Genomic DNA, 22,862 nt, shown 5'->3' with positions numbered 1-22,862 from the left:
AAAAAGATTACAATTTAGTGATAGAAACAAAACATTCATTGATCCGGAGAGCCACAATCAATAAAACCCGTACAAATACAGTTCAATAACAATTATGACGATAATGATGATAAGAATAATGATACTAATTATAATCACTTGTCATCTGAATCAAAAAATCAATTAATCACATTTAACCAGCACACAAAGTTTATCATCATATTAAAGTCACAATTGTTATTATTACAAATTACTCTCATTTAATTGATTGTTATCAAAGTCTTTTTCCAGGTAAAAATTAATCTCAATTGTAACAAATGAGAAAAAGACTTCAATTGATTATGACAATTAACAAAGAAGAAAATATCGGTAAATCAATTGAGTGTAGTACAATTAAATCAAATTGCTCAATCACTTTTCAAAACTATTGATTCAGCTTCAGTCAATTTACAATGAAGATAATGATACAAACATGATTGGTAAAATAAGCCTTTAATCAATACAAATTTCCACACAAAAATTAATCAAATTTAAGGAAAACAATTGAGATTGTTGTGAACAATAAACAACAATTCAAATTGTTCCAACAGCATTTCTATACAATTTTATGATTTGTCTATTTCTCACTATTCTTTACCCCAATGTTTGTATCATTGTGATTACCATGTAATAAGTTGACTCAATTGAGCAACATGAATCAGTTACATCATGTTATCCGAAAGATTATTAGATTTTGTTTCCAAGTTCAAACCGGTGATCATTTTCAAGATTTACTCCCCACTTGCCACCTTCATCTTTTTCTTGTTATCATGTTACATTAATATCATCAGAATTATTAACATCATTGATATCTTCATGATGATCATATTATTATTACTATTATGATGAGAATCGCCTTTTGGCGGTTTCAACGCTGTTGGGTGTTTATTAAAATGGTTCATGTTGCTTCATGTTGTGGTGCATTTCATGTTTTAACCATTTTATTGTTATATTGCTGTTTATTGGGTCTCGTCTGTTGAGAAGCTATTTGATAACAGACAGAAGAAACAACTTGTTACAAGCATTTGTTGTTATTGTTTGGTGATAGTTGTTGGGATGATGTTTCCTGAGTTTGGTGGATTTATGGGAAAACAGGGAATTGATAATAAAAAAGAAGGAGTTTCAGGGAGAGTGAGAGATGATATTTTACATCCATCATTCTTCAGTAATGGATAAATTATTAGCTATTTGTTATTAAAGTTTTTTTCTTTTTGCCACCAAATTGTCTTCTTTTGTTTTCCTTCCAAAGGGTTTATCTCAATGGGAGTTTATTTCAAGGGTGGAGGTGGAAAATAATAGAACAGTTTTTTCTCTTGTTTTCTGTACAAGGCAAGTGGAGGTTGGGAGAGGAAAAGGAGAGATGATACACCTTATTATCTTCGTTTAATTGGTTTGAGGTGTTTGGATTAGAGTTGGTGGTCAGTCCTTTTTTGAGCAAAACTTTAAACCGTCTAACGGCCAACGGACATTACAAAAAGATGAGGACATTTTTTCAGAGTAACAAAAAAAGAACTGACCAGTTCTGATCTATTAGATGTTTTAATTCAATTTAACTTTCTTCTTTTACCTTTTTTACCAATTAGATTGGTGAAAAAGTTAAAGTTGTGAAGATTTTTGTCTTTTTTGTGCGATTACAACGAGAAATATTTCGAAGATAATAAGTTGCTTGGAATTAGAAAAAGATTAGATTTAGATCATTGGGTATTTGATGTTTACGCATTTTGGTTGTATGATTTTATCTAAAAATTGATAATCGAACAAGTTGAATTTATACTTAAGACTATGTTTTACTTTATGCGTGATGATTGTTTTTCCGAATCTCAGAAATGATCAGTCTTTTCTCACATTTTGTAACCTGAGAGTTGAATCGTTGAAACTCTGATGGTGTTGATCATGTTGATAGTTATTGTTGCCAACCCGCAACTAGTTTTCACCCTGACGATTGTTAAAATTGTCCATTCTCATGTTTGGACAAAACAAATGTTGATAGTTTTGGATTGAAAGGAAAAGAAAGATAATCAAGGTGGAGTTGTAGGAGGAGATGAGAGAGTGGTCAAGATGCTTTCAACTATTATCTTTGACTGACTGGAATGTGATGAAATAAATAAAAACCATTGAGTGGTCTGGGAAATAATAGAAACGTTAACCAACAAAAATGACCATCAATCATATTCAACGTAATGTTAGGGGACATTTAATGTGACAGTTTTTATCTTCAACATTATAATACTTATTTTTTTCTTTCGTTCAAAAGGGTTAGAACAGGGTGATGATTTTTGGGTGAGGTGGCTGCAGGAATTACCTTTTCTAGCAAAGAGAATGTGTTTTGTTTGTAGAAAGAGACAAATAACAGAATTTCTCATTTTCTAAAATTGAACGTTTCCATGTTTTCTATCTCTCATTCGTCTATATCTATCTCAATATTCTGGTCATTTAGCTGTGATGTTTCAGGTCGAATGGTTTGTGCTTATTGTATGTAATTAAAGAAGCCGAAAGGAAACTTGAATCTCTACCTCTTCATATCCTGGACACTGGTCAATTTCAAAGGTTCACCTCATTTCAATTGCTAAATAGCCTCATTTTTCAAACCGTTTAACAACCTTTCATACAAATTTACAAGGTAAGCATGATAAATAACCATGATGGTGATAATATTATTATTAGAATTCTTAGTTCATGGCAACTTTTTTTCACGGGGATAGAGAGAAGAAAAAGAAAACTTGACATGACCATTGGATAACTTTTTTCTCTGGCTCACTCTGTAAACATTTTCCAACTTCCTTAGCTCTCTTTCTCTCTCATTCTCCCTGCCTTTTCTGTCCAGTCGTTTTACTCCAATATCTTATTTCACATCAATTATGATTACTGTTCACAAATGGCTCATTGGATGTGGAAAGTTGGGTGAGGGTTATTTGTATACTTTTGTGTGTATGTGACTTGTTGATGGATAGAAAATAAAAGTAACAATAATCAGAAATCAAAAGATTGAGAATAAAGGAAAAAAAAAAAAAAGAAAAAAAGAATGGCAACAATTTTTTCTTCCAAAACAATTTCTTCGTCAGTTTTGTTTCTTTTCATTATTATTTCTCATCATCATGAACATTACCCTGAATCATCAGAATCATGATGATATTTATTGCTTCCCAAACTCAAAAACTGTCTCATGATATTTTGAATAAACAATAATATCAACATGAGAGATAATTTTTGTTGGACCAAATAAATGTTTCCATTGCTTTCATTCACAATTCTCTCATAATTTTCAAATTATCTTTCAACCAGAATAATAATTTATGATTAGAAGCAAAGTTGAAATAGATAAATAAAAGAGACAGATAAAAAATTTGGAATCGAGTCTGCGAGCGAATCATATTCATCATAATCATTAGAATTCAATAGAATCTTTGTTTTCTTTTATTTGGATTATGTTTCTTTTCTCTCTCATCATCTTTAGCATCATAAACCATCAACAGTATCATCACCATCATCTTCTCATTTCAATGTGTACCCATGAGATTGCTATTCAATCTCATGTGATATATTTATTTCAGTTATCACTTTGTTTCTCAATTTCATGTTATCATTTGTGAGATGAGAAAAAAAAACTCATCCCAACAAAGGAAAAGAGATGCTTATCTTTCTGAGAAGGTGGAAAATATCATCACGTTCATACGGTGAGAATTATTATCATTGTTACTTGACATAAGCAGAGTAACTGAATAATCTCATTACCATATAAAGAAATTTCTTTAAGAATGAGATCAGCCTGGTGATCCTTTTGTTTACACTAGTAAACAGCATCAAGGTAAAAGTAAAACAGGCAGAAAAGAAATAAAAATAAGTTCTGAATTCAACTTACTTCGATTAGAGGCCATTGAAAAATGCGTAAACAGAATTGAGCATAAGCCGAAGGTGTTGTTGAGAAAAACAATTATGATGTTTTTTGGGTGGTGTATGTATAAACTTGGATTTGCTGTTCGTTTGACGAACTTGAAGCCAAAAAAGTCCAAGAGATTTAAATTGGTTTAGAACCAAAGAACAAAAAGTTTTTGTTGTTTTTTGAAAACAATTCGAGTCAATGGGAGATATATGAGAAGAGGAAATAGACAGAAATAGGAAGTGGGTTTTTTTTATGATTAACAACAAGGAATTGCCATTGAATACCTAAGATTGAGATTTGAACATAAACAAGTTTTTTCCAACATCAACAATTAGTTTTACATTATTTATATTTTCAATATTTAAACAGAACTGATGTTGATGTTGATGATTAAAGATGAGGATGAAATTTGTTTTCGTCTCAATATTGATTGAAGACATTGAGATTAGGGATTAGGGATTTGAAATGACGAAATTATGATAGAGAGGAGAGGAGAGGGATTTCAATGGCATCGTAATGAGAAAGTTTCATTTGACTTGAAATTTTGAGCTTTCAACAATTGAATTGATTAAATTTCAATTTCAATTGTCATATTAACCAAACATTAATCAAGATTAATAAGTTTTTTATATTTGAAGCTCGGAGATTGATTATTTTTAAAAGCACATCCATGAGAAGTTGTTTCATTTAATTGATTGTTATCATGTTAACTGTCATCGGTGGTGATGGTCAATTTTATTGCTACCTCGCTCCATATGCTGGTCAGTAATCAAATAACTTGATCATTTTTTCATCTCGTGATTAGAATGAGTCTGAACATGGTAACATGTTGGTATTTAAGACATAATCTTGCTTATACTTAAATTAAGTCAGGAATTGGTGATGACAATGACAGACCAAATGCAGAGAAAGAAGATTTGATGAAAATCATGTTAATCATGGAGAATTGTGCTTTACCATGATATTGATTGGAGCCTTGAAACCAGAATTTCAATAAGTCTTCAAGAAGGTTCACAATTTCCTTTTCATTTCATGTTGATATTGATGATGGTCAAGTTTAACTCAATGATTATCACTTTTTACTGACTTGATTTTCCATAAAAACAGTTCTTTCTTGTTAATGTTTAGCCTTTGACACTTATCACTTGAATCATAATCATAATCATCAATGCAAAATTGATGATGAAAGAGCAATCGATTGATTTTTGTCTTTCGGATGATTAATTAAATTATCAACAGATCAATTATTTACTTCTATCTTCTCAATTCCAACGAAAGATGATAACGATAATTCTTTATTTTCTCTGAATTATCTTGTACTTATCATCATGATCCATGGATGATATTGATCAATTTTCTCTTCTATCATCTAGAGTCTCAATTTATCACATCACAACGATAGCCGTTAGCAGAAGGGGAGAACTCGAGGTTATTATAAGCAATTTACATGGAAAATATTCTCACATATTCATTTCCATTATCTTGTTGATCCTGATGCTCACCAAATGTCCTCCAGAGTCTCTGATAAAGCAACAAACACAAGTAAAGGATATTAACGCGTTCACTTTTTACTGGATCCATCATCTTCTTTAAGGGTCACTGGTCTCATATCATCTACATTACAATCATGGCCATGATCATACTCATGATTCTGATCAAGTAAATTCCTTGGTGAACTTTCTTCAAGCTTCTTTACCATCCAAATTAGAGAAAATTTTTCTTTCCTCTTCATCAGCATCAAAAGAACCTTTTGCCACCCTTTCCACCTCTTCTCTTCTCTTTCTTTTTCATCTCCTTTTTTATTAACCTTTAACTCATCAATCCAATCATCTTCTTCTTCTTGATTGATTCCAAGGAGACAAAATGCTGGAGATGAAGGAGAAGAAGTAAAAGTAGAAAGCAAGTTAATACAATTTCTTCCGTTTGATTGACTTTCTCCAAGAAGGTTACCTGTTATCACTTGTTATCACTCGGCCAGTAATTTGATGACACTCAATCTCTTGAGATAACAAACCCATGATGAAATCAGAAAACAGGGAATGACCAGAGAGTAGAGATAATTTGAATTTCAACATTTAACTTTCATCTAATCTCTTTAATCAGCTTTACCCTTGGTGACTTTTTCCTTCTTGTTAAAGATAATCCAATATTTATACAAATCTATTTGACAAATGATATTAGTAGATTATCAGCTCAGTGGTTTTTAAATTGATTGAATTAACTAGATAACTTTCCGATTGATTGAAACAATTAATTATTGACCAAAGAAGCAAAGTCAATACAATCAGTTTCTTTTGTGTTTCCGCGATGTTGACGCTGACCATCAATTGATATTAGTAGATATTAATCACTTAATTAGTTGAATGATGAAGACAATCGAATTGATAACATCATGTTAAAATGTTGAAACTCTACCAGAAGCGAATAATGAGAAGAAGCAAAAACTGAATATTTACTGATCAGAGTGGCGATGATTTAACTGAAATAATGTCGAATATTGAAAAACAAACAGTCAATTGTTATAATTCGGTTGAGAGAAACTTATTATCTCGATTGGTTTGGCGAGGGAAAAGATGACTGGTTACCCATTTCAGCTCAACGAAACTTTCTCATTATTATCAAGTCATTTTACAAAAGAAAATTTCAAGAGAAATTAACTCGCAATGAGAATATAATTTAAATGAGGAAATTTGAAACAAGGGAAAATTTGGTTTAGGAGTGGAAACAGAAATAATTACATTTTTTGATGATTTTGTTTACCAATTGTATTGGGAATTCAGAAAAATCATTCGAAACAGTTTGGACGATCCAAGAGTTGATAATATTAACAAAGTTCCGAAAGTATAACGACCAATTTAAATGAGGGGAACAAAAAAGAGACGATTTTTGATAAAATGTTGACTCAAGATGCAGATGAAGTAGATTAAAACACGATGAACAATTCGTTTCTAGTCACGAGAATCAATTTTTCTCATTATTACAATTGCCTTTTCCTCCTTTTGTTAATTTATCTCCAATTACCTAGATTATAATTCACCATGAAGAGGCAGAAGGGGAAATGCTGATGGAAATTATCCCCCTCTTTCCTCTCACAATCTCACCTTGTTTTTGGTCTCTTTCTCGCTCTATCTTTGAACCTTTCATCTTATCGAGTCCATTTTTTGTATTCTCATTCATGTTCATTAACTTCATCAGTGAGAACAATTAAGTTTGATGAGAAAAAGGAAAAGCAGAAAAGGAATTGAAGAGGAGAACATTATTATGATGATGAAGATGAGGATGAGGATGAAGATGATAGAAAGAGATGGAACGAAAAAAAGATAAACTCGAACAAGAAAAGATATTAAAGGATCAACTGAGGACGTTGTTGTAATAGGTTTTTGTGTATGTTTTGTGTTTCAGCTTCTTTCCAATTCGATTAAAGCTTAGTTATACTCGATAATTTAAAGCACGAACTAATTGACCGTTATAGTTATTAGTTATTAGGGTTCCATCTAATTTATGTCCGAAACTTGTTCGTATTTTCTCATAAAAATGTTGAGTGTTGATGAATTCAGAGACTGCGGGTTGATTCATGTGGTGTATCATGTTAACAGTTGTCCCATTTTTATACGGATTGTATGGATTCTGGAGTAATGTTGATTCCTCTAGAAATAGAAACGATAACAAGGTATTATTAGCACGATTGTTCTGAGTGGTTACTTCTAACATCGAGTCTATCAAGATGACAATCAGTTATCTTTATGGACCAACTCGAGTTGTTAAGAAAATTAAATTCAATCATTGAAATCATGTTGATTGTGTTTATCTTTATCTTTCTGTTTCTGCAACTATTGCAAATATCATGTTGATACTTTTAGTGTCTCATGTTATCTTGTTATATTATTTAATTAGAATCTACTAATTTGATTTATTTAATTGATATTCCTGCTTATCCAGGAGAAAATTAATTATTGATTAATAACAAGACAATCAACTGATCGCTAAGCAGCTTTACGAACTTTCTGAACTTTCTTAACATGAAATATCATCGAAGTTGATTCACAAATATGAATTCACTAATGTTTCACCAAATCAAATATTTGGCTGTGAAAGTTTAATTGTTTGGACAAACAAATAGTTTTCAATCAATTTAATTGTGAAAACAATAACATTGAACAAATAACCAATGTTTTGACTGCTAAGCTCAATAAATCATAAAATGAAATGATATGGATTCAATTTTTGATGAATTTACCAAGAAAAGTTCTGATCTGAATATAAACTGATTACTCACATTTTGTATACAATTATTTTAAAACAATCTAAACTAATCACTTATTTGAAACATTATCAATTTGCTTCATCTTTAAGTTGAAAATATCACTTATTGGAGTTGCTGTTAATAGGATCAAATCTATGAGTTGAATCATTTATCATTATCTGAAAAGTGTCATACCAATTTTCACATTTGATTGGCAAATAATTTCCACAGATTATCTTGGCAATTTAAGTGAGAGATTCGGATCCTTCGGTTAAAAAACAATATTTATATAAATTATCACCTAAAGATGAGGTGCAAAGAGGCAAAACTAATGATTAAGATGAAGATAAAAGATGATGGCGATGATAAGAATGATGGAGAAAAGAAAGAAAAAGATTCATGATGACGAAAATGATGATAAAGATGAAATAAGCTTTTGCATGACTTTATCTAAGTTTTCTTGACGTTCACTGTGACAAATGTTTTCTTAAATTGATAAGACATCAAGAAGGAAGAGAGAGAGAGAGAGAAGAGGAAAATGAAGAAGAAGCAGCAATGGAAGCAAAAAGAGAATCGATAAGAACGGGGATGATGATAAGGTAAAAAGGATTAGAGAATTGAGAGACTTGATCGTCAAGGTAAAATTAGCTTACGAAAATCACAGAGTGACAGATACGATAAACAGCCAATAAATTTTATATTTTTCTTTTCTTTTTCACTTTTCCATGACTTATTCCAAGTTATTCTGAGCTCAGTCTTTGTTCGAAACAGTGATGAGACAAAGAGACAAACAACTAGAGCTACACATGTTTCCATTGTCACCTTGAAGTTGTGAATTCTTGGTGAATGTCTAATGATGGTTTTTGCTGTTTCCGCCAATTGTCTCATTCTGATAACTTCATCTTACCTCTCATGTTATTGCGATCATTTGAATCACAATTGCTACAAGAGTTTCTTTTAGTTTTTTACTTGCCAGTTGTGACCGAAAAAACAAAACATGTACAAAGAATCGAGCTGTATCGTTTTCATTGCATGCAACATATTTATTTGTTCAAAATTCACGAGATTCCATTGAATTTCTTATGCCCTTGAAACTCTGACAATTTCCCTTTTTACCTTCAGAATCCAAAATAGCCACAGAAAGCAAAAGTTAATAACTTGATCTCTGTGCGTATCATGAAGTAAACTGAATTTTGTAGTCGAGGAAAAGGAAAATCATAAAAGACTAAATAATAATGTAATATTTCCCTTCTTCATCTCTCTCATCATCTTGCAAGCTCATTCTCACTGTTATGTTATGTTTTGTAGTTACTATTCAGTTGATGTAAGTATTATGTTCATGAATGTTCAGTATTTCCATCTCTCATAGTGAATCAGAAATATCATTGGCATGATCAAATAGCCGTAAGAATACCTCTGATGGCAATAATAATAATCATCATCATGATTAGTCTGTAATAATGGTAATGGTTCAAGTAATAATGATGAAATTTTTACCACGTTAAAGCTGAATAATATTTCTGGTTTTCTCAATAAATTTCATGGAATTTAGTATTGGATTGAATTTCAATTGTTGAATTTGTTTTTTGCACGCTATCCAACTACTATGTACAACATATGCTCACCTGAATAGGCTTTCTCGCCAAAAAACTTAGTTAATCAATGGAAATGAATTAAAATGATTTACTACTAATTTTTTTAAAGTAATTGATATAACTCTGAAGAGTTATGATAACAACTATTAGGTAGCATCATGTAAATGATAATATTATCATCTGGATTATTTTTGCTCTCAGGCAACATTGCATTTTGAAAAGTCGGATATCCTCAGAGGATCTCATGTTTCCGAGGAGAAATTAGGTGTTAACATAAAGGCAGTGGTAATGTCGATGGTGACAATACGATAAGAATCATCATTGAAAATCATGTTCAACATTGATTTAAAGAGACTATTCAAACTATTGTTCAGGGAGCTGAGATATTGATTTTAAAATTGTTGGGGAGGAAAGAACCAAGATGAGTAAACAGAAGACTCGAGATTGTAGATAAAAATCCCATGTAACTGATTGTGGGAAGAAAAACTGTTGTCCTGATAAAAGAGATGATGAAATTCTGAGTGTTGATTCTGAGAAGAGAAATAAATCATGACGAGCTAAATGTTTCGACGATCTATGAACAACTCTTTTTCAATCTTCTTCATCATCTTCTAATTTCATATAAACACTTTTCGATAGCATTTGATAATTACTTGATAGTAGCAGAGTTGACAGCAAACTTGTTTCAATGATTACGATAAATTTCACAACTACTGAGTCTGAGTGACTGCTATTCTAAATAACAGACAAGGTAAAAACGTTCAACTTTTTTCACAATTTCCATGAAAAAGAGAAAATTTCATTTTCCAATTTTCTCTCATAAAGATGTAGGGTCGAACATATTATCAAATTCTAACACAAATTATTATTTCTATGAAATAGTATTGGATCTATATTTTTTTCTCGAATTGATTTCAATGGATTAGTCTGTATGCAAAAGTTTTTGGTTCCAAAAGTATTCTCTGGTGATACTAACCAATAGAATCAGGTCATTATCATCATGTTTATGGCCTTTTCTGTAGCAGACAAGGTCGACAGAAGAAGATATAAGAGAAGAAGAGTGAGGATGGAAGATGAGAAAAAAATAGAAAGACTAAGGTTAATAACCGATTCTCGGGTTACTAGCCTGAGATGACGAAAGATCGATAGAGCTTCAGTGAGATTGAGTGAAAGGAGAAAAGTTTATAAGTGAGAAGATGAAGATGGAGATGAATACCTAAAATAATGTTCAATGGAAATCGTCTCGAGAAAAAGAGAAAGAAATTCTAAACAAATTTCAGACTAGAGTTTATTAAGGGAGAAGGTCTTAGTTTGAAGAGATATGAAGACATGGAATTTCCCGCGCTTTTCAAGTATTCGCTATTAAAAGTATCAAGTTAGATTTTTGCTTCATTGAATCAATCAAATCAAACCGATTACAATTAAATGACCCATCAAACATAATTAGATAACTTCAAGGCCATTGTAAATTTGAGGTAAAATAATCAATGGAAAATCAGAAATGATTCCAAATGAATTAATCTGTCAAATTTGATGTTGATCGTGATTTAAATGGTTTTTCGTGTTGATTCATGATTATTACATAATCGTCAAATATTTCTATCTCTCAGGCTACCCCACCCTCTTCTCTCACTCCTCCTACTCTACCATCATGTTGTTTTCATCTTCTTCTCTTGATCATCATCACCATCACCAACATCTCTTACTATTAATACATTTATCTTTATCTACTCATCCTCTTTTCCACCATCACCCTGTCACTTGACACTCCAGGTCTTTGACATTCTTTAAAAAGATTTCTCGATTTCTTTTCTCTTCGTCTCTCTTTCAGTCGATCATCATTTTATCTTCATTTTCTCAATTGTTTCTATTGCAACAAGTGGATTCTTGTTTTCTATTTGGAAAGAGAATCAATCTGTTTGATTGATTCTCATCAAAGCAAATTAAAGATCATTCGTTTTCCATCAATTCTCTAGAGAACCACAATCAGGAAGAAGAAGACGAAAAAAGATGATAATGTGATGATGAAAATGAACATGTCAAGGTAGACAACAAGTAACAAAGAACATGTTCATTTAGACCTGATATATTTTGATTCACTTATTGACAGAATCTGATTACTATCATGAAATCTCAACTGACGCTTCCTAATCAATGATATTATATTGAGCTTCATTGATACAATAACAATTTAACTCAACATCATCTTTCTAGTCAATAGTGGTAGTAAATGACCACTGCTAATCTAAAAGTTCAGACAGATTATTCAAATTAACCTTGGATAATTTGACTTCTGGTTAAAAAGGTAAATCAATAAAGGTTCAGGTCAACAACAAAAATTTCTATTGGATGACAGTAAAATGACCTGTCCAAGTATAAACTATTCCCAATTGTGATCAACAGCAATAATGTTGAGAGAATGGGTAGAAAACAATTGAGATCATCATCATCATCTTCCTCTTTATCCATTGACATGGAAAAGAAATGTGGTCAGATACGATTTCTTTGGGCCTCGTTAAATTTAACGAGAAACTGTAAAACCTTTTGTCTTTTTCTCTTGTCAAGGTAAATGTTGATACTTAGACCTCTTGATGAAACTGACAAGAAACATCCAACAGATCTAAGGTTCAATGGGTTCGACTATTTTTCCCATTGAATTTTAAGGTTAACCCAATACCAGCCAGTTATTTCGAGGGAGTGGGAAACTATTCTGTCAATATAATTGGTGAATTGTCTTCGAGGTGGGTTCAGTAGGATGATCATCAAAAATTGTACAAGTCAAAATCTCACTAAATTGTAGCAATTTGCGAGCAGAAGCTGAAAGAGGCAAAGTTTTCTCGAGACTTTACAATAATTCATGTTACTATTTTATTATTGTATTTTGTTGTTACCTTGATTCAGTTTTCAATTGGATTCGTTGAAATTTGCATGAGAATTTACGTGTTCATTTTATATTCTATGCAAATTACAGTAAATTATTATCGATCGTAGATAAATGAGGCAACTTTTTCTCTCGGTGATTTCAATTCCCAATTTGAATCAATTTTTCACTCTTAATAATAGTTTTGTTTCAATGTTTTATTATTTAATTTACGTTTAGTTATTTGGAAATTTTTACCTTCAATTAGTTTACCATTACTTTTATTCATCAGACGATGATTATGGTGATAATAAAGGAGAAAAGGTGAGATTGGAATTGAGAATGTGGATAATGATCATAAGAGTGAGCATTTTATTTTCTTGAGAAAAAAATTCATTCAAATTGAATAGAAACTCAATTGAACATGGACAAAGAAGATAACAAAACATAAGATAAAATTGATTGAGAGATAAAATAAGCATAGAAAGTTATTCTCAGCTGATTATTTACCTTCTCTTCTATGGCTATTATCGTGTAATGTTCATATCATGCAACAGGCAACATCCTTTTTCATAAGTAAAATTCATGATTCGTCTTTTATGTAATTTTTGTACTGATAACTTCACTGATCATATTATCATTAATACTTAAGGTCATTTATTGTCCGTAAAGTTTGCATATAATTTAGAGAGCAAGAAAATATGGCTGGATGACATTGAGACACAACCTGACAAATCCATCTATTGATTTATCAATCAAGTAGAACATCATCAATGAAACAATTGTCAATGATCGTTATCATTTGTATTACTAATAGTTTAATGTCACAGAGTCAACGATAATTCATGTTTATGAATTTGTTTGAATGTCAAACATTAGATAGTGAGTATGATTTTATTGACTCTTAGTTTGATTTAATATCTTAACAACATCAAATAGTATTTCTCTCTAATTACATCGATTGAATCAAAAGATGCCTTCTACTTTTAGACATTGAATCTCGATTCAATTAAATGCAAATGAATAAATATCTGAAATTCAAGATGAAAGGTGAATAGAAAAGTTGAGAATTTCTGATCAGTTACCTCAATCCTTTTCAATTTTTCACGATGAAAAGTTCAGCAATCAAAAGCTGAATACAATCAAATGAAAATCTTTATTCGAGCAACTTTAATTTACTGGTTATTAATATTAGATTAAAACCATTATTGAACATCATCACTCAAGCAACTAGCCAAATTTTTGACACTTTCAATCCAGTTGAGATAAAAAAACTATCAACTTCCATAACACAAAAGTTCATTTAAAATGCGATCAAAATTCATGATAACATGGAGAATCAGGATCAGCATCAAAGATTAAAAAAACGCCAACATAATAACAAATCATCAATATCACATCAGGTAAATCAGAGCGAGTTCAGGTATGTCAGGTGAGTTGAATGTTTCAAAAGGTAAACTAAATAAATGAATGTTACAAAAATGAAACGATAGATGGATCAAAATTGCAAACGAATGCTCAGACTATTCTAATAAATATCGAGACAGATTTTCCATTTAAATTGTAACCTGATTGTCAACATCAATTTGATTTCCGCTGTTGACATAATTAAGAGAAGTTGAAACTTTTTATAATGAAATTTGCTTCCAAACCAAAAATAAGCAAGAGCAAAAACTGTTTTTGATGATAATCATGCAAGGAAATTTCCCCCTGAAAATATTCACAAGTTATTTCATGGTATAAAGTATTTACTTGAATGTATATTTATCCCAAATTCATATTGAGGCATGAATTCACTATTGATAAAAATTTATGTACAAGTGAATTTGTCTACAATCTGTTTATTCAGTGAATCCAGTTTTTCACCTTATTCATTTGTATTCAGTGTGAAGCTATCATGAAGTTTTCAATAGATACTCAGGCCTGAAACTGTGAGTTCTTGTTTTACTACCAATTGAATAAGTTAGGCTCAGTTTATCTGCATGGAAGTTGATTTTGTTTCATTGTTCAATATAATGAATTTCGTGTTAATGTTTCATGATTTCCAGTTAATTAGGTCGCAGTTTTTTCTCATCGCGACAATCAGTGGACAACTCAACACTATGATTTATTTAATTTAATTTTTGAGCTAATGATTAACAGTGACTGTTAATTTTTTCAATCAAATGTCAAATTTTCTAAATCACGATTGACTTCCTGAATTCATTGTTTACATATTAAGCTGTTTACACTTAAATATTTATTAATAAGTTTTTTTTTATTTATCACACAACTAATGAGCGTGACCCAAGATTAGATTGTGCTTAATTATTACGTCAATTAAATTTAGGAAGTCTAAGTAATCAATAATTTACTAAGTTGAGTAAAAACCTAGGTGGCTATTATGCTGTATCGCTAATTAACATTGATAAAAATAAAGAAGCTGAAAAACTTTGTTAGAAGAAAACAAATGTAAGGATTCAAGAAAGTTCTGGTTTATGATTAATTTCATTTCCTACCATCAACAGTGAGTTGTAGTTGTATAAATTTGCACTTTTCAGTCGTGAATATGAAAAAAATTTTCTTCTAAAAGTCTGAAGATGAGAGAGAGAAACTGTAAGAAAACTGAAAGTTCTACACCATGAATCAGTTTTTGCTGCATTTACACGAAGCAATAACTGTTGCCATTCATTTTGCCTGAATTGATTCAATTTTCTGAACTTTTTCAAAAATGGATGATAGAGAGACAAAAACACAGGTACAGGGAAGAAGGGAACTAGAAAAAGTGTTCCAAGTGTTATTTTCACTGAATTTGTCTCAATAACAAGTAGCTTCTAAGTGGGTCAATCATGTAATAATAAACAATAAAGATCAATAATCATGATACTAACTAGATGATTGCGACAACAACCTCAGAAGCAAGTATAGTTAAAGTTGTGTCTCGACTCAGCAAGGAATCACAAAACTTTTCATGATAACACCTTAGACATCGTACATGGAGAAATTTGAAAAATTGAATTTCCAGAAATGAAAGATAACAAATATAAATAAAAAAGTCTAGAGTTAGTTGTAAATATAACACATATTAACATGGATATTGTATTTAGGAGAGAGAGAGAGAGAGAGAGAGAGAACGGAAATTCAAAAAGAATATTTTTCATGCATGAAATGAACAAGAAAAAAAATTATCATGATACTTCATGTTTCATTCTTTATCATCTCACATCTCATAGGAACTCTCATCAATCTAGCAAATTCAGTTGTTATTAAACGAATACCCTCTACATCTCTCACTGAATATAAAGTTAACTATTTCTCTCTTTTTTGTCTCTTTATTACTTTTTATAATCATTATTAGTATTAAATATTATCACATGGGGAGGTAAATGTTGCTGTTTTTCACACAGGTTAAACCAGTTGAATACTCACCAGGGAATCATGAAATTAACTTGAACTTAGCTTGAATTATCATTGAAAAAACGGCTGAGCACAACAAATTGCTCACCAATTTCACGGTAAATTTGATTCTCATCTTATCCAAGTTAAATGGACGTGCTATTAGCTACATACTGTATTAGGCTGTTCACCATGTGATTAAATGATATATTCAACTAATAATACTGTAGTAGCCGAGAGATGGCAAAATTCCTGTGTCCAGTTAATGGTCAAAATGCTTGACCAACTAATAATGAGAAAAATAACTTATCAGTGAAGAGAGAGAGAGAGAGAGAGAGAGAGAGAGAGAGAGAGAGAGAGACTAAAACATAACAATTCATTTTGCAAGGTCAGTTGAAACTTCAATTCTATTTAACGGTTTAATTTATTGCTATTAAAAAAGTTCATTGTATTCAGAGACTGGAGATGAAATAATAAACAATTAGATTATCTAAGCTTTGAGTCATCAATTACCAAGCAAAAATGTTCATTGTTGGCATCCTGGTGGAATCAGAATCGTTTTGTATCATTAATATGTATCAGTTGTTGCAAACAAAAATATTTCTTTGTGTTTAAATTTTTTCATTTCCATTGATAAAATACTATTAATTTATCATGAAATTACATCTCATTGAGTGAGAAACAATTCTAATTTGTTCATCTTTCTACTTTTTCTTCCTTTTTCCTCTTTTAATATTATTGTGACTGAAAAATTTATTTTCCACGATAATTGTAATCACTAACTCTGATTCAGTTTTTAAATTTGAGTTGCTGAAATCTTGTCAAAAATACAGCCAAAGACTTTAAGTTTGCAACCACTTTTTAAATCATTCACACAGTTAATGGTAATCAAGTAAAGATAACTTTTGATATCTAATCATTTGACCACTTTAAGACTACATCACTCAAATTAGTGGACAAACTTATTATCATAACTCTGGTTTAACTTTATCTCTCATTGATTATATTCAACTGCGTGAATTATTTAAAAATTAGTTGCAAACTCAAAGTCTTCGGCTGTATATTAGCGTGTGTAATCAATGACTAACACTAAATTAAAATAATGATTATTACGGTGGTGATGTGTCTTGTGTCTTGTGGATGTGAGAGTGAGTGGGGAGTGGAGGTGGGTTCGAGTTAAAGACTTGGCTTTAAGCCGTCATTATGTATCAATGTTAATCGATATCCCTATCATTGTTAACAAACAATACTCACTGAGCATAATTAGTATTAATCCTTCATTAATCTTGAACATTTCTCAATAATCAATACAGTAGTTATTCTGAGAAAAAGAAACTGTTACCTGAGCAAGTTCATTGCATAATGAAAAGAAACGTTTCAGAGCTTTGAATCTTCAGGTAACAAATTTAATAACTCAACTTTGCAAAAGCTGGATAACGATTGAAAATGAGGATAATCCTTTCGGTGTACTACCTTTGATATAAACTAACAGAGATTTGATAAAAAGCATCACTCAGCTTATATCATCATATGCTATTATATGATTGAAGTGGGTGTTGTATTATTTTACCGTCATGAAATGTTCAACAGCTATTCAACTCATTAGCACGAACTCGGTAATATCTCAATTGAATTCAAGGTGTACCCTCATGGTATAGTTTTTGATTATCATTAAGGTTCGAATTGTTTATGTTTATTGCTCTTTAATCCTAATCATCGAACTGCATTCAGCATATTGAAACATTTATGTAATCAACTTGATAATAGGTTAATTTGATTAACGTTAACTGTGAATAAAATGACTGAAAAGTTCAGGGAATGTTCCAGTTACTCGTTGTTATTGTAAAATGTATCAATACGAAGAGACAGAACTTTGATTATCTAAAATCTTTTTTCATAACAAAATGGATTCATCATGAATATTTCATCTCATCATCATTTAGATAACATTTTACATGATGCAAAGACTCTGATTACATTCTTATAAGTGTATTATCATTTTTACCATATTATTGATTGATGAGATAGATTTAAAATATCACAAGATGAATTAAATTTGAATCCTACTTATTGAGTAACTAGATAAGTGGGTGGTGGATGAATTATTATTAATAATATCAAACCTACTCAGAGATTTTATGAGAACTTTTCTGACAAAATGTGGATTATTTTTAGTTTTATTTTGACCGAAAATCTGTGCATATGTTGCAACTTTATCTATCTCATTAAATGTCGAATTATCATGAAAATTTCAGTTCTCTCAAGAAGAGAAATCTTTTTTTGCCTTCGCTTATCCAAATGGACTTTATAATGATTATATAAAGTCCATGTTATCATTTTTTTCTTGGAGCTTGGAATTTCCATCAGAATATTGAAAGAAAAGAAAACTGTTGAATCTTAAGAACTCTTTCCAAAAATTCATCCAGAACTGTTCACTAGAGAAAAAAATTGAAAGTTCGACCTCAATAAGAGGATGTTTGTGTTAGCGTGTTATACATAAGATGAGACTAATTTCTCTCTCTCTCTCTCTCTCTCTCTCTCTCTCTCTCTCTCTCTCTATCTTTTTTTTCTTTGCAATCATCATTATCATCGTCATAAACATGAGGAAAATGTATGAAGAAATAAAGATGAGGTTTGAAAAAGAGATGAAGAAAAAATCATTCAAAATGTATTCAAATTCGGAGAACCAATCAATAGCTTCTCAAAATTCATTCGCCTAGTTGATTTCCTACTATTGGAATGAAAATTTCAATGACCATGTAACTCAGCATCATCATGTTATTCTGAATTATCATTACATCTCATTTCTTACATGTTAACCTTATCTAACCTCTTCTTTTGAGTAAACAGTAAATTGATAAATCATTTTGTTCACAAGAAAATGAATGTGAAAAACGATCAACATCATGTTGATGGTGAAACAAGATGCAAGAGTAATTTTTAAATTTTATTCTTTACTTTTGATTTTTATTTGAATTAAATGATATACAACAACAGTACCATTATAATCATGAAAATAGGAACTTGAACAAAATTAAGAATGAGGAAACAAGAGTAAAAGTTTGTCCATGAAAATTGTTGCAAATTCAACTAGTTGATAGGTTTTTGTGGTTTCAATCCTTTGAATACAAATCATTCAACTCATCATGAACTTCATGATTATCATCATCTTTATCTTTGTAATGTTATAGGTCGTCTGAAATAATTTTATCAAACTTTTATAGGTTTCTAACTTTTACCTGAGTTGTTGTTATTTTTTATATTCAGTCTGTTCAACATCATCATCACCGAGAATTACAATCAAGTCCAAACAAAGTTAATAAATTATGAGCTCTTGATTGTTGCAATTTAATTTACTGTTAAATATTTTGATTAACAAATAAACAAACTATCAATCAACTTTCATTACCATTAATCATTATAATCATTCAATTCCTCGTAGTATAAGTGTTTGGGTACAAGGGAGAGAAGCGAGAAAAAAGTTCGAGTTCAAACAAAGTAATACAAGAAATGGTAGCGATAATATTCATCTATCAAAGTTTATACAATTAGTTTAATTGTCTATGATTAAGTTAATCATTCTGTTAACCCTTTTGAATTAAATCAGAGGGGACGAGGGAGAGTTTGAATGGCAAATAATCAAGAAAACTAAAGCAACAATCAATTAATCAACACTCATCACTTTGTCAATCCGTTGAAACGGATAAATAGTTTTTGACAAGTTTTATCAATAGATGTTAATTTAATTCACATGTAAAAGGTGATTACAAGTTAGTAGAATAATTAATTTCAACAATTAGACTAAATAATCATTATTTTCGTGGGACAAATTGTATGCAATTAATATTACGTTTGAATTGTACAATTTGAAATGCAAATTAAATTGATCACTTAAGTTTGAATCATATTGCAACTTTATTCATTACTGTTTAATTTTAGTCGGATAACCTGAGGTCAACTCAATTGTAATTAATTATATTATTAACTTAAAATCGTGTCAAATCATTAATTGCAACCATCATCAAGTGTTAACAAATGAAACAATTTGACAATTGAATTGAATCTTGTTGAAACATTAACCATTTTTTAAATATACATGAATAAGCAATTGAATCAAAAACTAAAGTTTAACTAGTTAGTTAACTGTCAGTAAAGTTATCAAACAAAGTGTCAAAATTAATTGTGATTAAATTAGTGTGATAGCTACAGAGGAAAATAAAGAGAGAGTGATTAATCAAATTGTTTTATAATAATAAATTAGAATCAAGAAATGATACGAGTAATGAAACTTGTATCCAACATAATATCAATGTAAATTTGCTATCTTGTTATTAAGTGTTCACCATGAAAAGGGGAAAATCTAATTCAAGAAGAAGGCAGAAAAAAGTTCTTACGATATTGATACTAAAGAGTGAATATAAACATGATCAAGGATGAAGGATGGTGATGCGGAGGAGATAAAATCGTCAACTTATCATCATGTCCTGAGGAGGAGAATAAAAATTCAAGACTGAGTGTCGATGATAAAGATGATAAATGATATTGATCAGATGCGAAAGTGAAGGATAAAGATAAGGATTCATGGAGGATATTGATAAATAAGATGATGATGATAAGGATTATAAAAAACGAGACAAGATATTATCTTAATAAAAATAGATAGTAAACTGACCAATACAGATTAATTTAATACACAAAATAAATTTGCTCAATTAGACTGATTCTGGATGAAGACAATGGCAAATAACGTTATTATCCTGGATAAGCTCACATGTTATCGTTATCCTTAATAACTATCATCATCCTCATCATCATTACCGTTATTATTTCCCTTACATACTATGTATTTATTATCATCATCATCCAAGATCTAATGCAATGGAAAACGAGTTGTCCAATGAAGATATTGTTGGATAGATTAAATATTATTTCCATTTAAATGTTAGATTATTTTCTCAGAATCTTTTCTTTTAATTTTGTTCCAATTTTCGATTGTTTTATTACGCGATTGGACAGAGAAAAAATTTTTTGCATAAATAATCAGTTTAAAAAGACAAATAATGAATCGAGTGAGATTTATCATTTCTCTTATTCCAATTAAGCTTAAGACTTTATGTCCATACTAATATACATAAAATATCATCCTGGAGAATGATTAACCTCAAATTAACTATTAGTATTTCTCAAGGTTTTATTATCACTCAAGTAATTGGACTAATCAATGTTGACAATTCGTTAAAATTGTTAACAACCATGATCAGAATGGATCATCTTCAAGGAAAGATTGATGATGATTATTGTAAATGCACCAATGAAAGCAAGACCTGGTTAATAAATGGTAACCAATGTTCCAACTTATATTCGATGAGCAATAAAGATTAACGGTAAAAATTTTCCGTAAATTGAGAAACAGTGAAAACAATCAACGAATGATTTCAAAACGAGCAAAACTAAGGACAGAATAAAAAACTCGAGGTAACTTACCTAATTTGAGTTTCGCTAAACATTGTTCAATGTTACCTTTATTATCTCGTACGAAAGCCATAACCAGGAAGGTAAACAGTTTCTCGTTGCCCACAGTGTTAAGTATATTCTGGAATTGACTTGAGGTTTGTATTAATTTATCAAATGATATTTCTTGTTCTTTGTGATTCGAATTACTGTTATTACTGCTGGCGGTGGTGGTGTTATTGGTATTGTTGTGAGTCGTGGTGGTATTTGTATTGATGGTGGTGCTGTGGTGGGTGTTGTTGCTTTCATTGTTACTGTTGTTTTTGCTCAACTTTGACTTAGGTTCAAATTCACTGGTTGATTCTGCGAGCGAGATCCAAAGAGAGAAATAATTTGTTAATCAAGTTAATTCATGTCAATTAAATTGTGAATTTCCAAACAATGTGATTAATTGGCTAACATAAATCATATCAATTGAATAATAACAATTTCCACATATAATGTTGTGATTGACGAAAAGCCCCTTCAAACCATTTACCCATTTGATTAACTAATCAAACGAACTAACTGTTTCTATTGCATTGAATATAATTAGCTTGGTTAAAAATTACCATGATTACATAAGCTGAAATATTAATTACATGGCTGAAATAAAGTGTAACAATTATCATTGCCAGTTAATACAAATTAATTTTACTCAGAGTATTAAATGATAAACTTATCAACGATGAACCTTTAATTATCATTAAAGAGGTGGGAAAAGGATTCGTGATGATGAAAAAGTTAACCATTATCATTTCATAAATCACCATATTCTCTGTTGATTATCAATTGGTAAAAAAGTTAATTAATCAAGTTAACAGACGAAATAAAATATACCCACAAGGTGAATTATCTTGATTGTCAATATTTTCAAGTTAATTCATCATAATCAATAAACAAAATACAAAAAGCGAGACATAAATATATTTATTTGTATTTGTGTATAAATGTAATATTAAATTCATCATAACTGAATATTCAGAGTCGGTGAATACTCATGAAAACCCTGTAGAAAAGGGATAAAACTCAATTGTTATGGTTTGTTGTTGGTTCAATGGTTCAGTGGGTATTGATTGATTACAGAACCAAATCAACTAATGACAACATATTACAATCAATTCGAGGTATAACATTTTTACTTGCGAATCCTCAGTGAATCTTTTGATTATCATCAATGATTATGATTAAAACTACTTGAGGTAAGTTTGGGTTGATTTTATTGAGCAAAGACAAATGATAATTCCCATGAATCTAATGAATATATTTATAAAATGCTACACACAATGATGAATATAAATTTATCATTTATACACATTTTTTGTTCATTGTTACCATGAATTAACGGGAATCTCTTTGAATCAATTGCGATGAGAGAGAATCAAAAACTTTTAACCAATT

At 30.4% G+C, this 22,862-nt stretch overlaps 1 protein-coding gene across 2 annotated transcripts in view; it reads right to left on the bottom strand.

Annotated features, from left to right (window-relative positions):
- Positions 1-455: 455 nt before the first annotated feature.
- Positions 456-22,862, bottom strand: part of LOC128396402 (doublesex and mab-3 related transcription factor 1-like) — a 40,625-nt gene continuing 18,218 nt past the window's right edge. The window contains exons 3-5 of one of the 2 annotated variants that reach the window (XM_053356979.1): positions 21,456-21,785; positions 5,849-7,545; positions 456-5,764 (exon numbers count right to left, since the gene is read on the bottom strand). In XM_053356979.1, coding sequence (XP_053212954.1) covers positions 7,328-7,545; positions 21,456-21,785 — 548 coding nt within the window. In that variant the 3' untranslated portion in view covers positions 456-5,764; positions 5,849-7,327. Of the gene's footprint in view, positions 7,546-21,455; positions 21,786-22,862 lie in introns of both variants that reach the window. The other variant, XM_053356980.1, reaches the window with a different exon arrangement.

This window comes from Panonychus citri, unplaced genomic scaffold (genome assembly GCF_014898815.1).
Source record: "Panonychus citri isolate SS breed McGregor unplaced genomic scaffold, ASM1489881v1 Contig00144, whole genome shotgun sequence".
Taxonomy (NCBI): Eukaryota; Metazoa; Arthropoda; class Arachnida; order Trombidiformes; family Tetranychidae; genus Panonychus; species Panonychus citri.
This window is presented reverse-complemented; position numbering and strand designations above follow the sequence as displayed.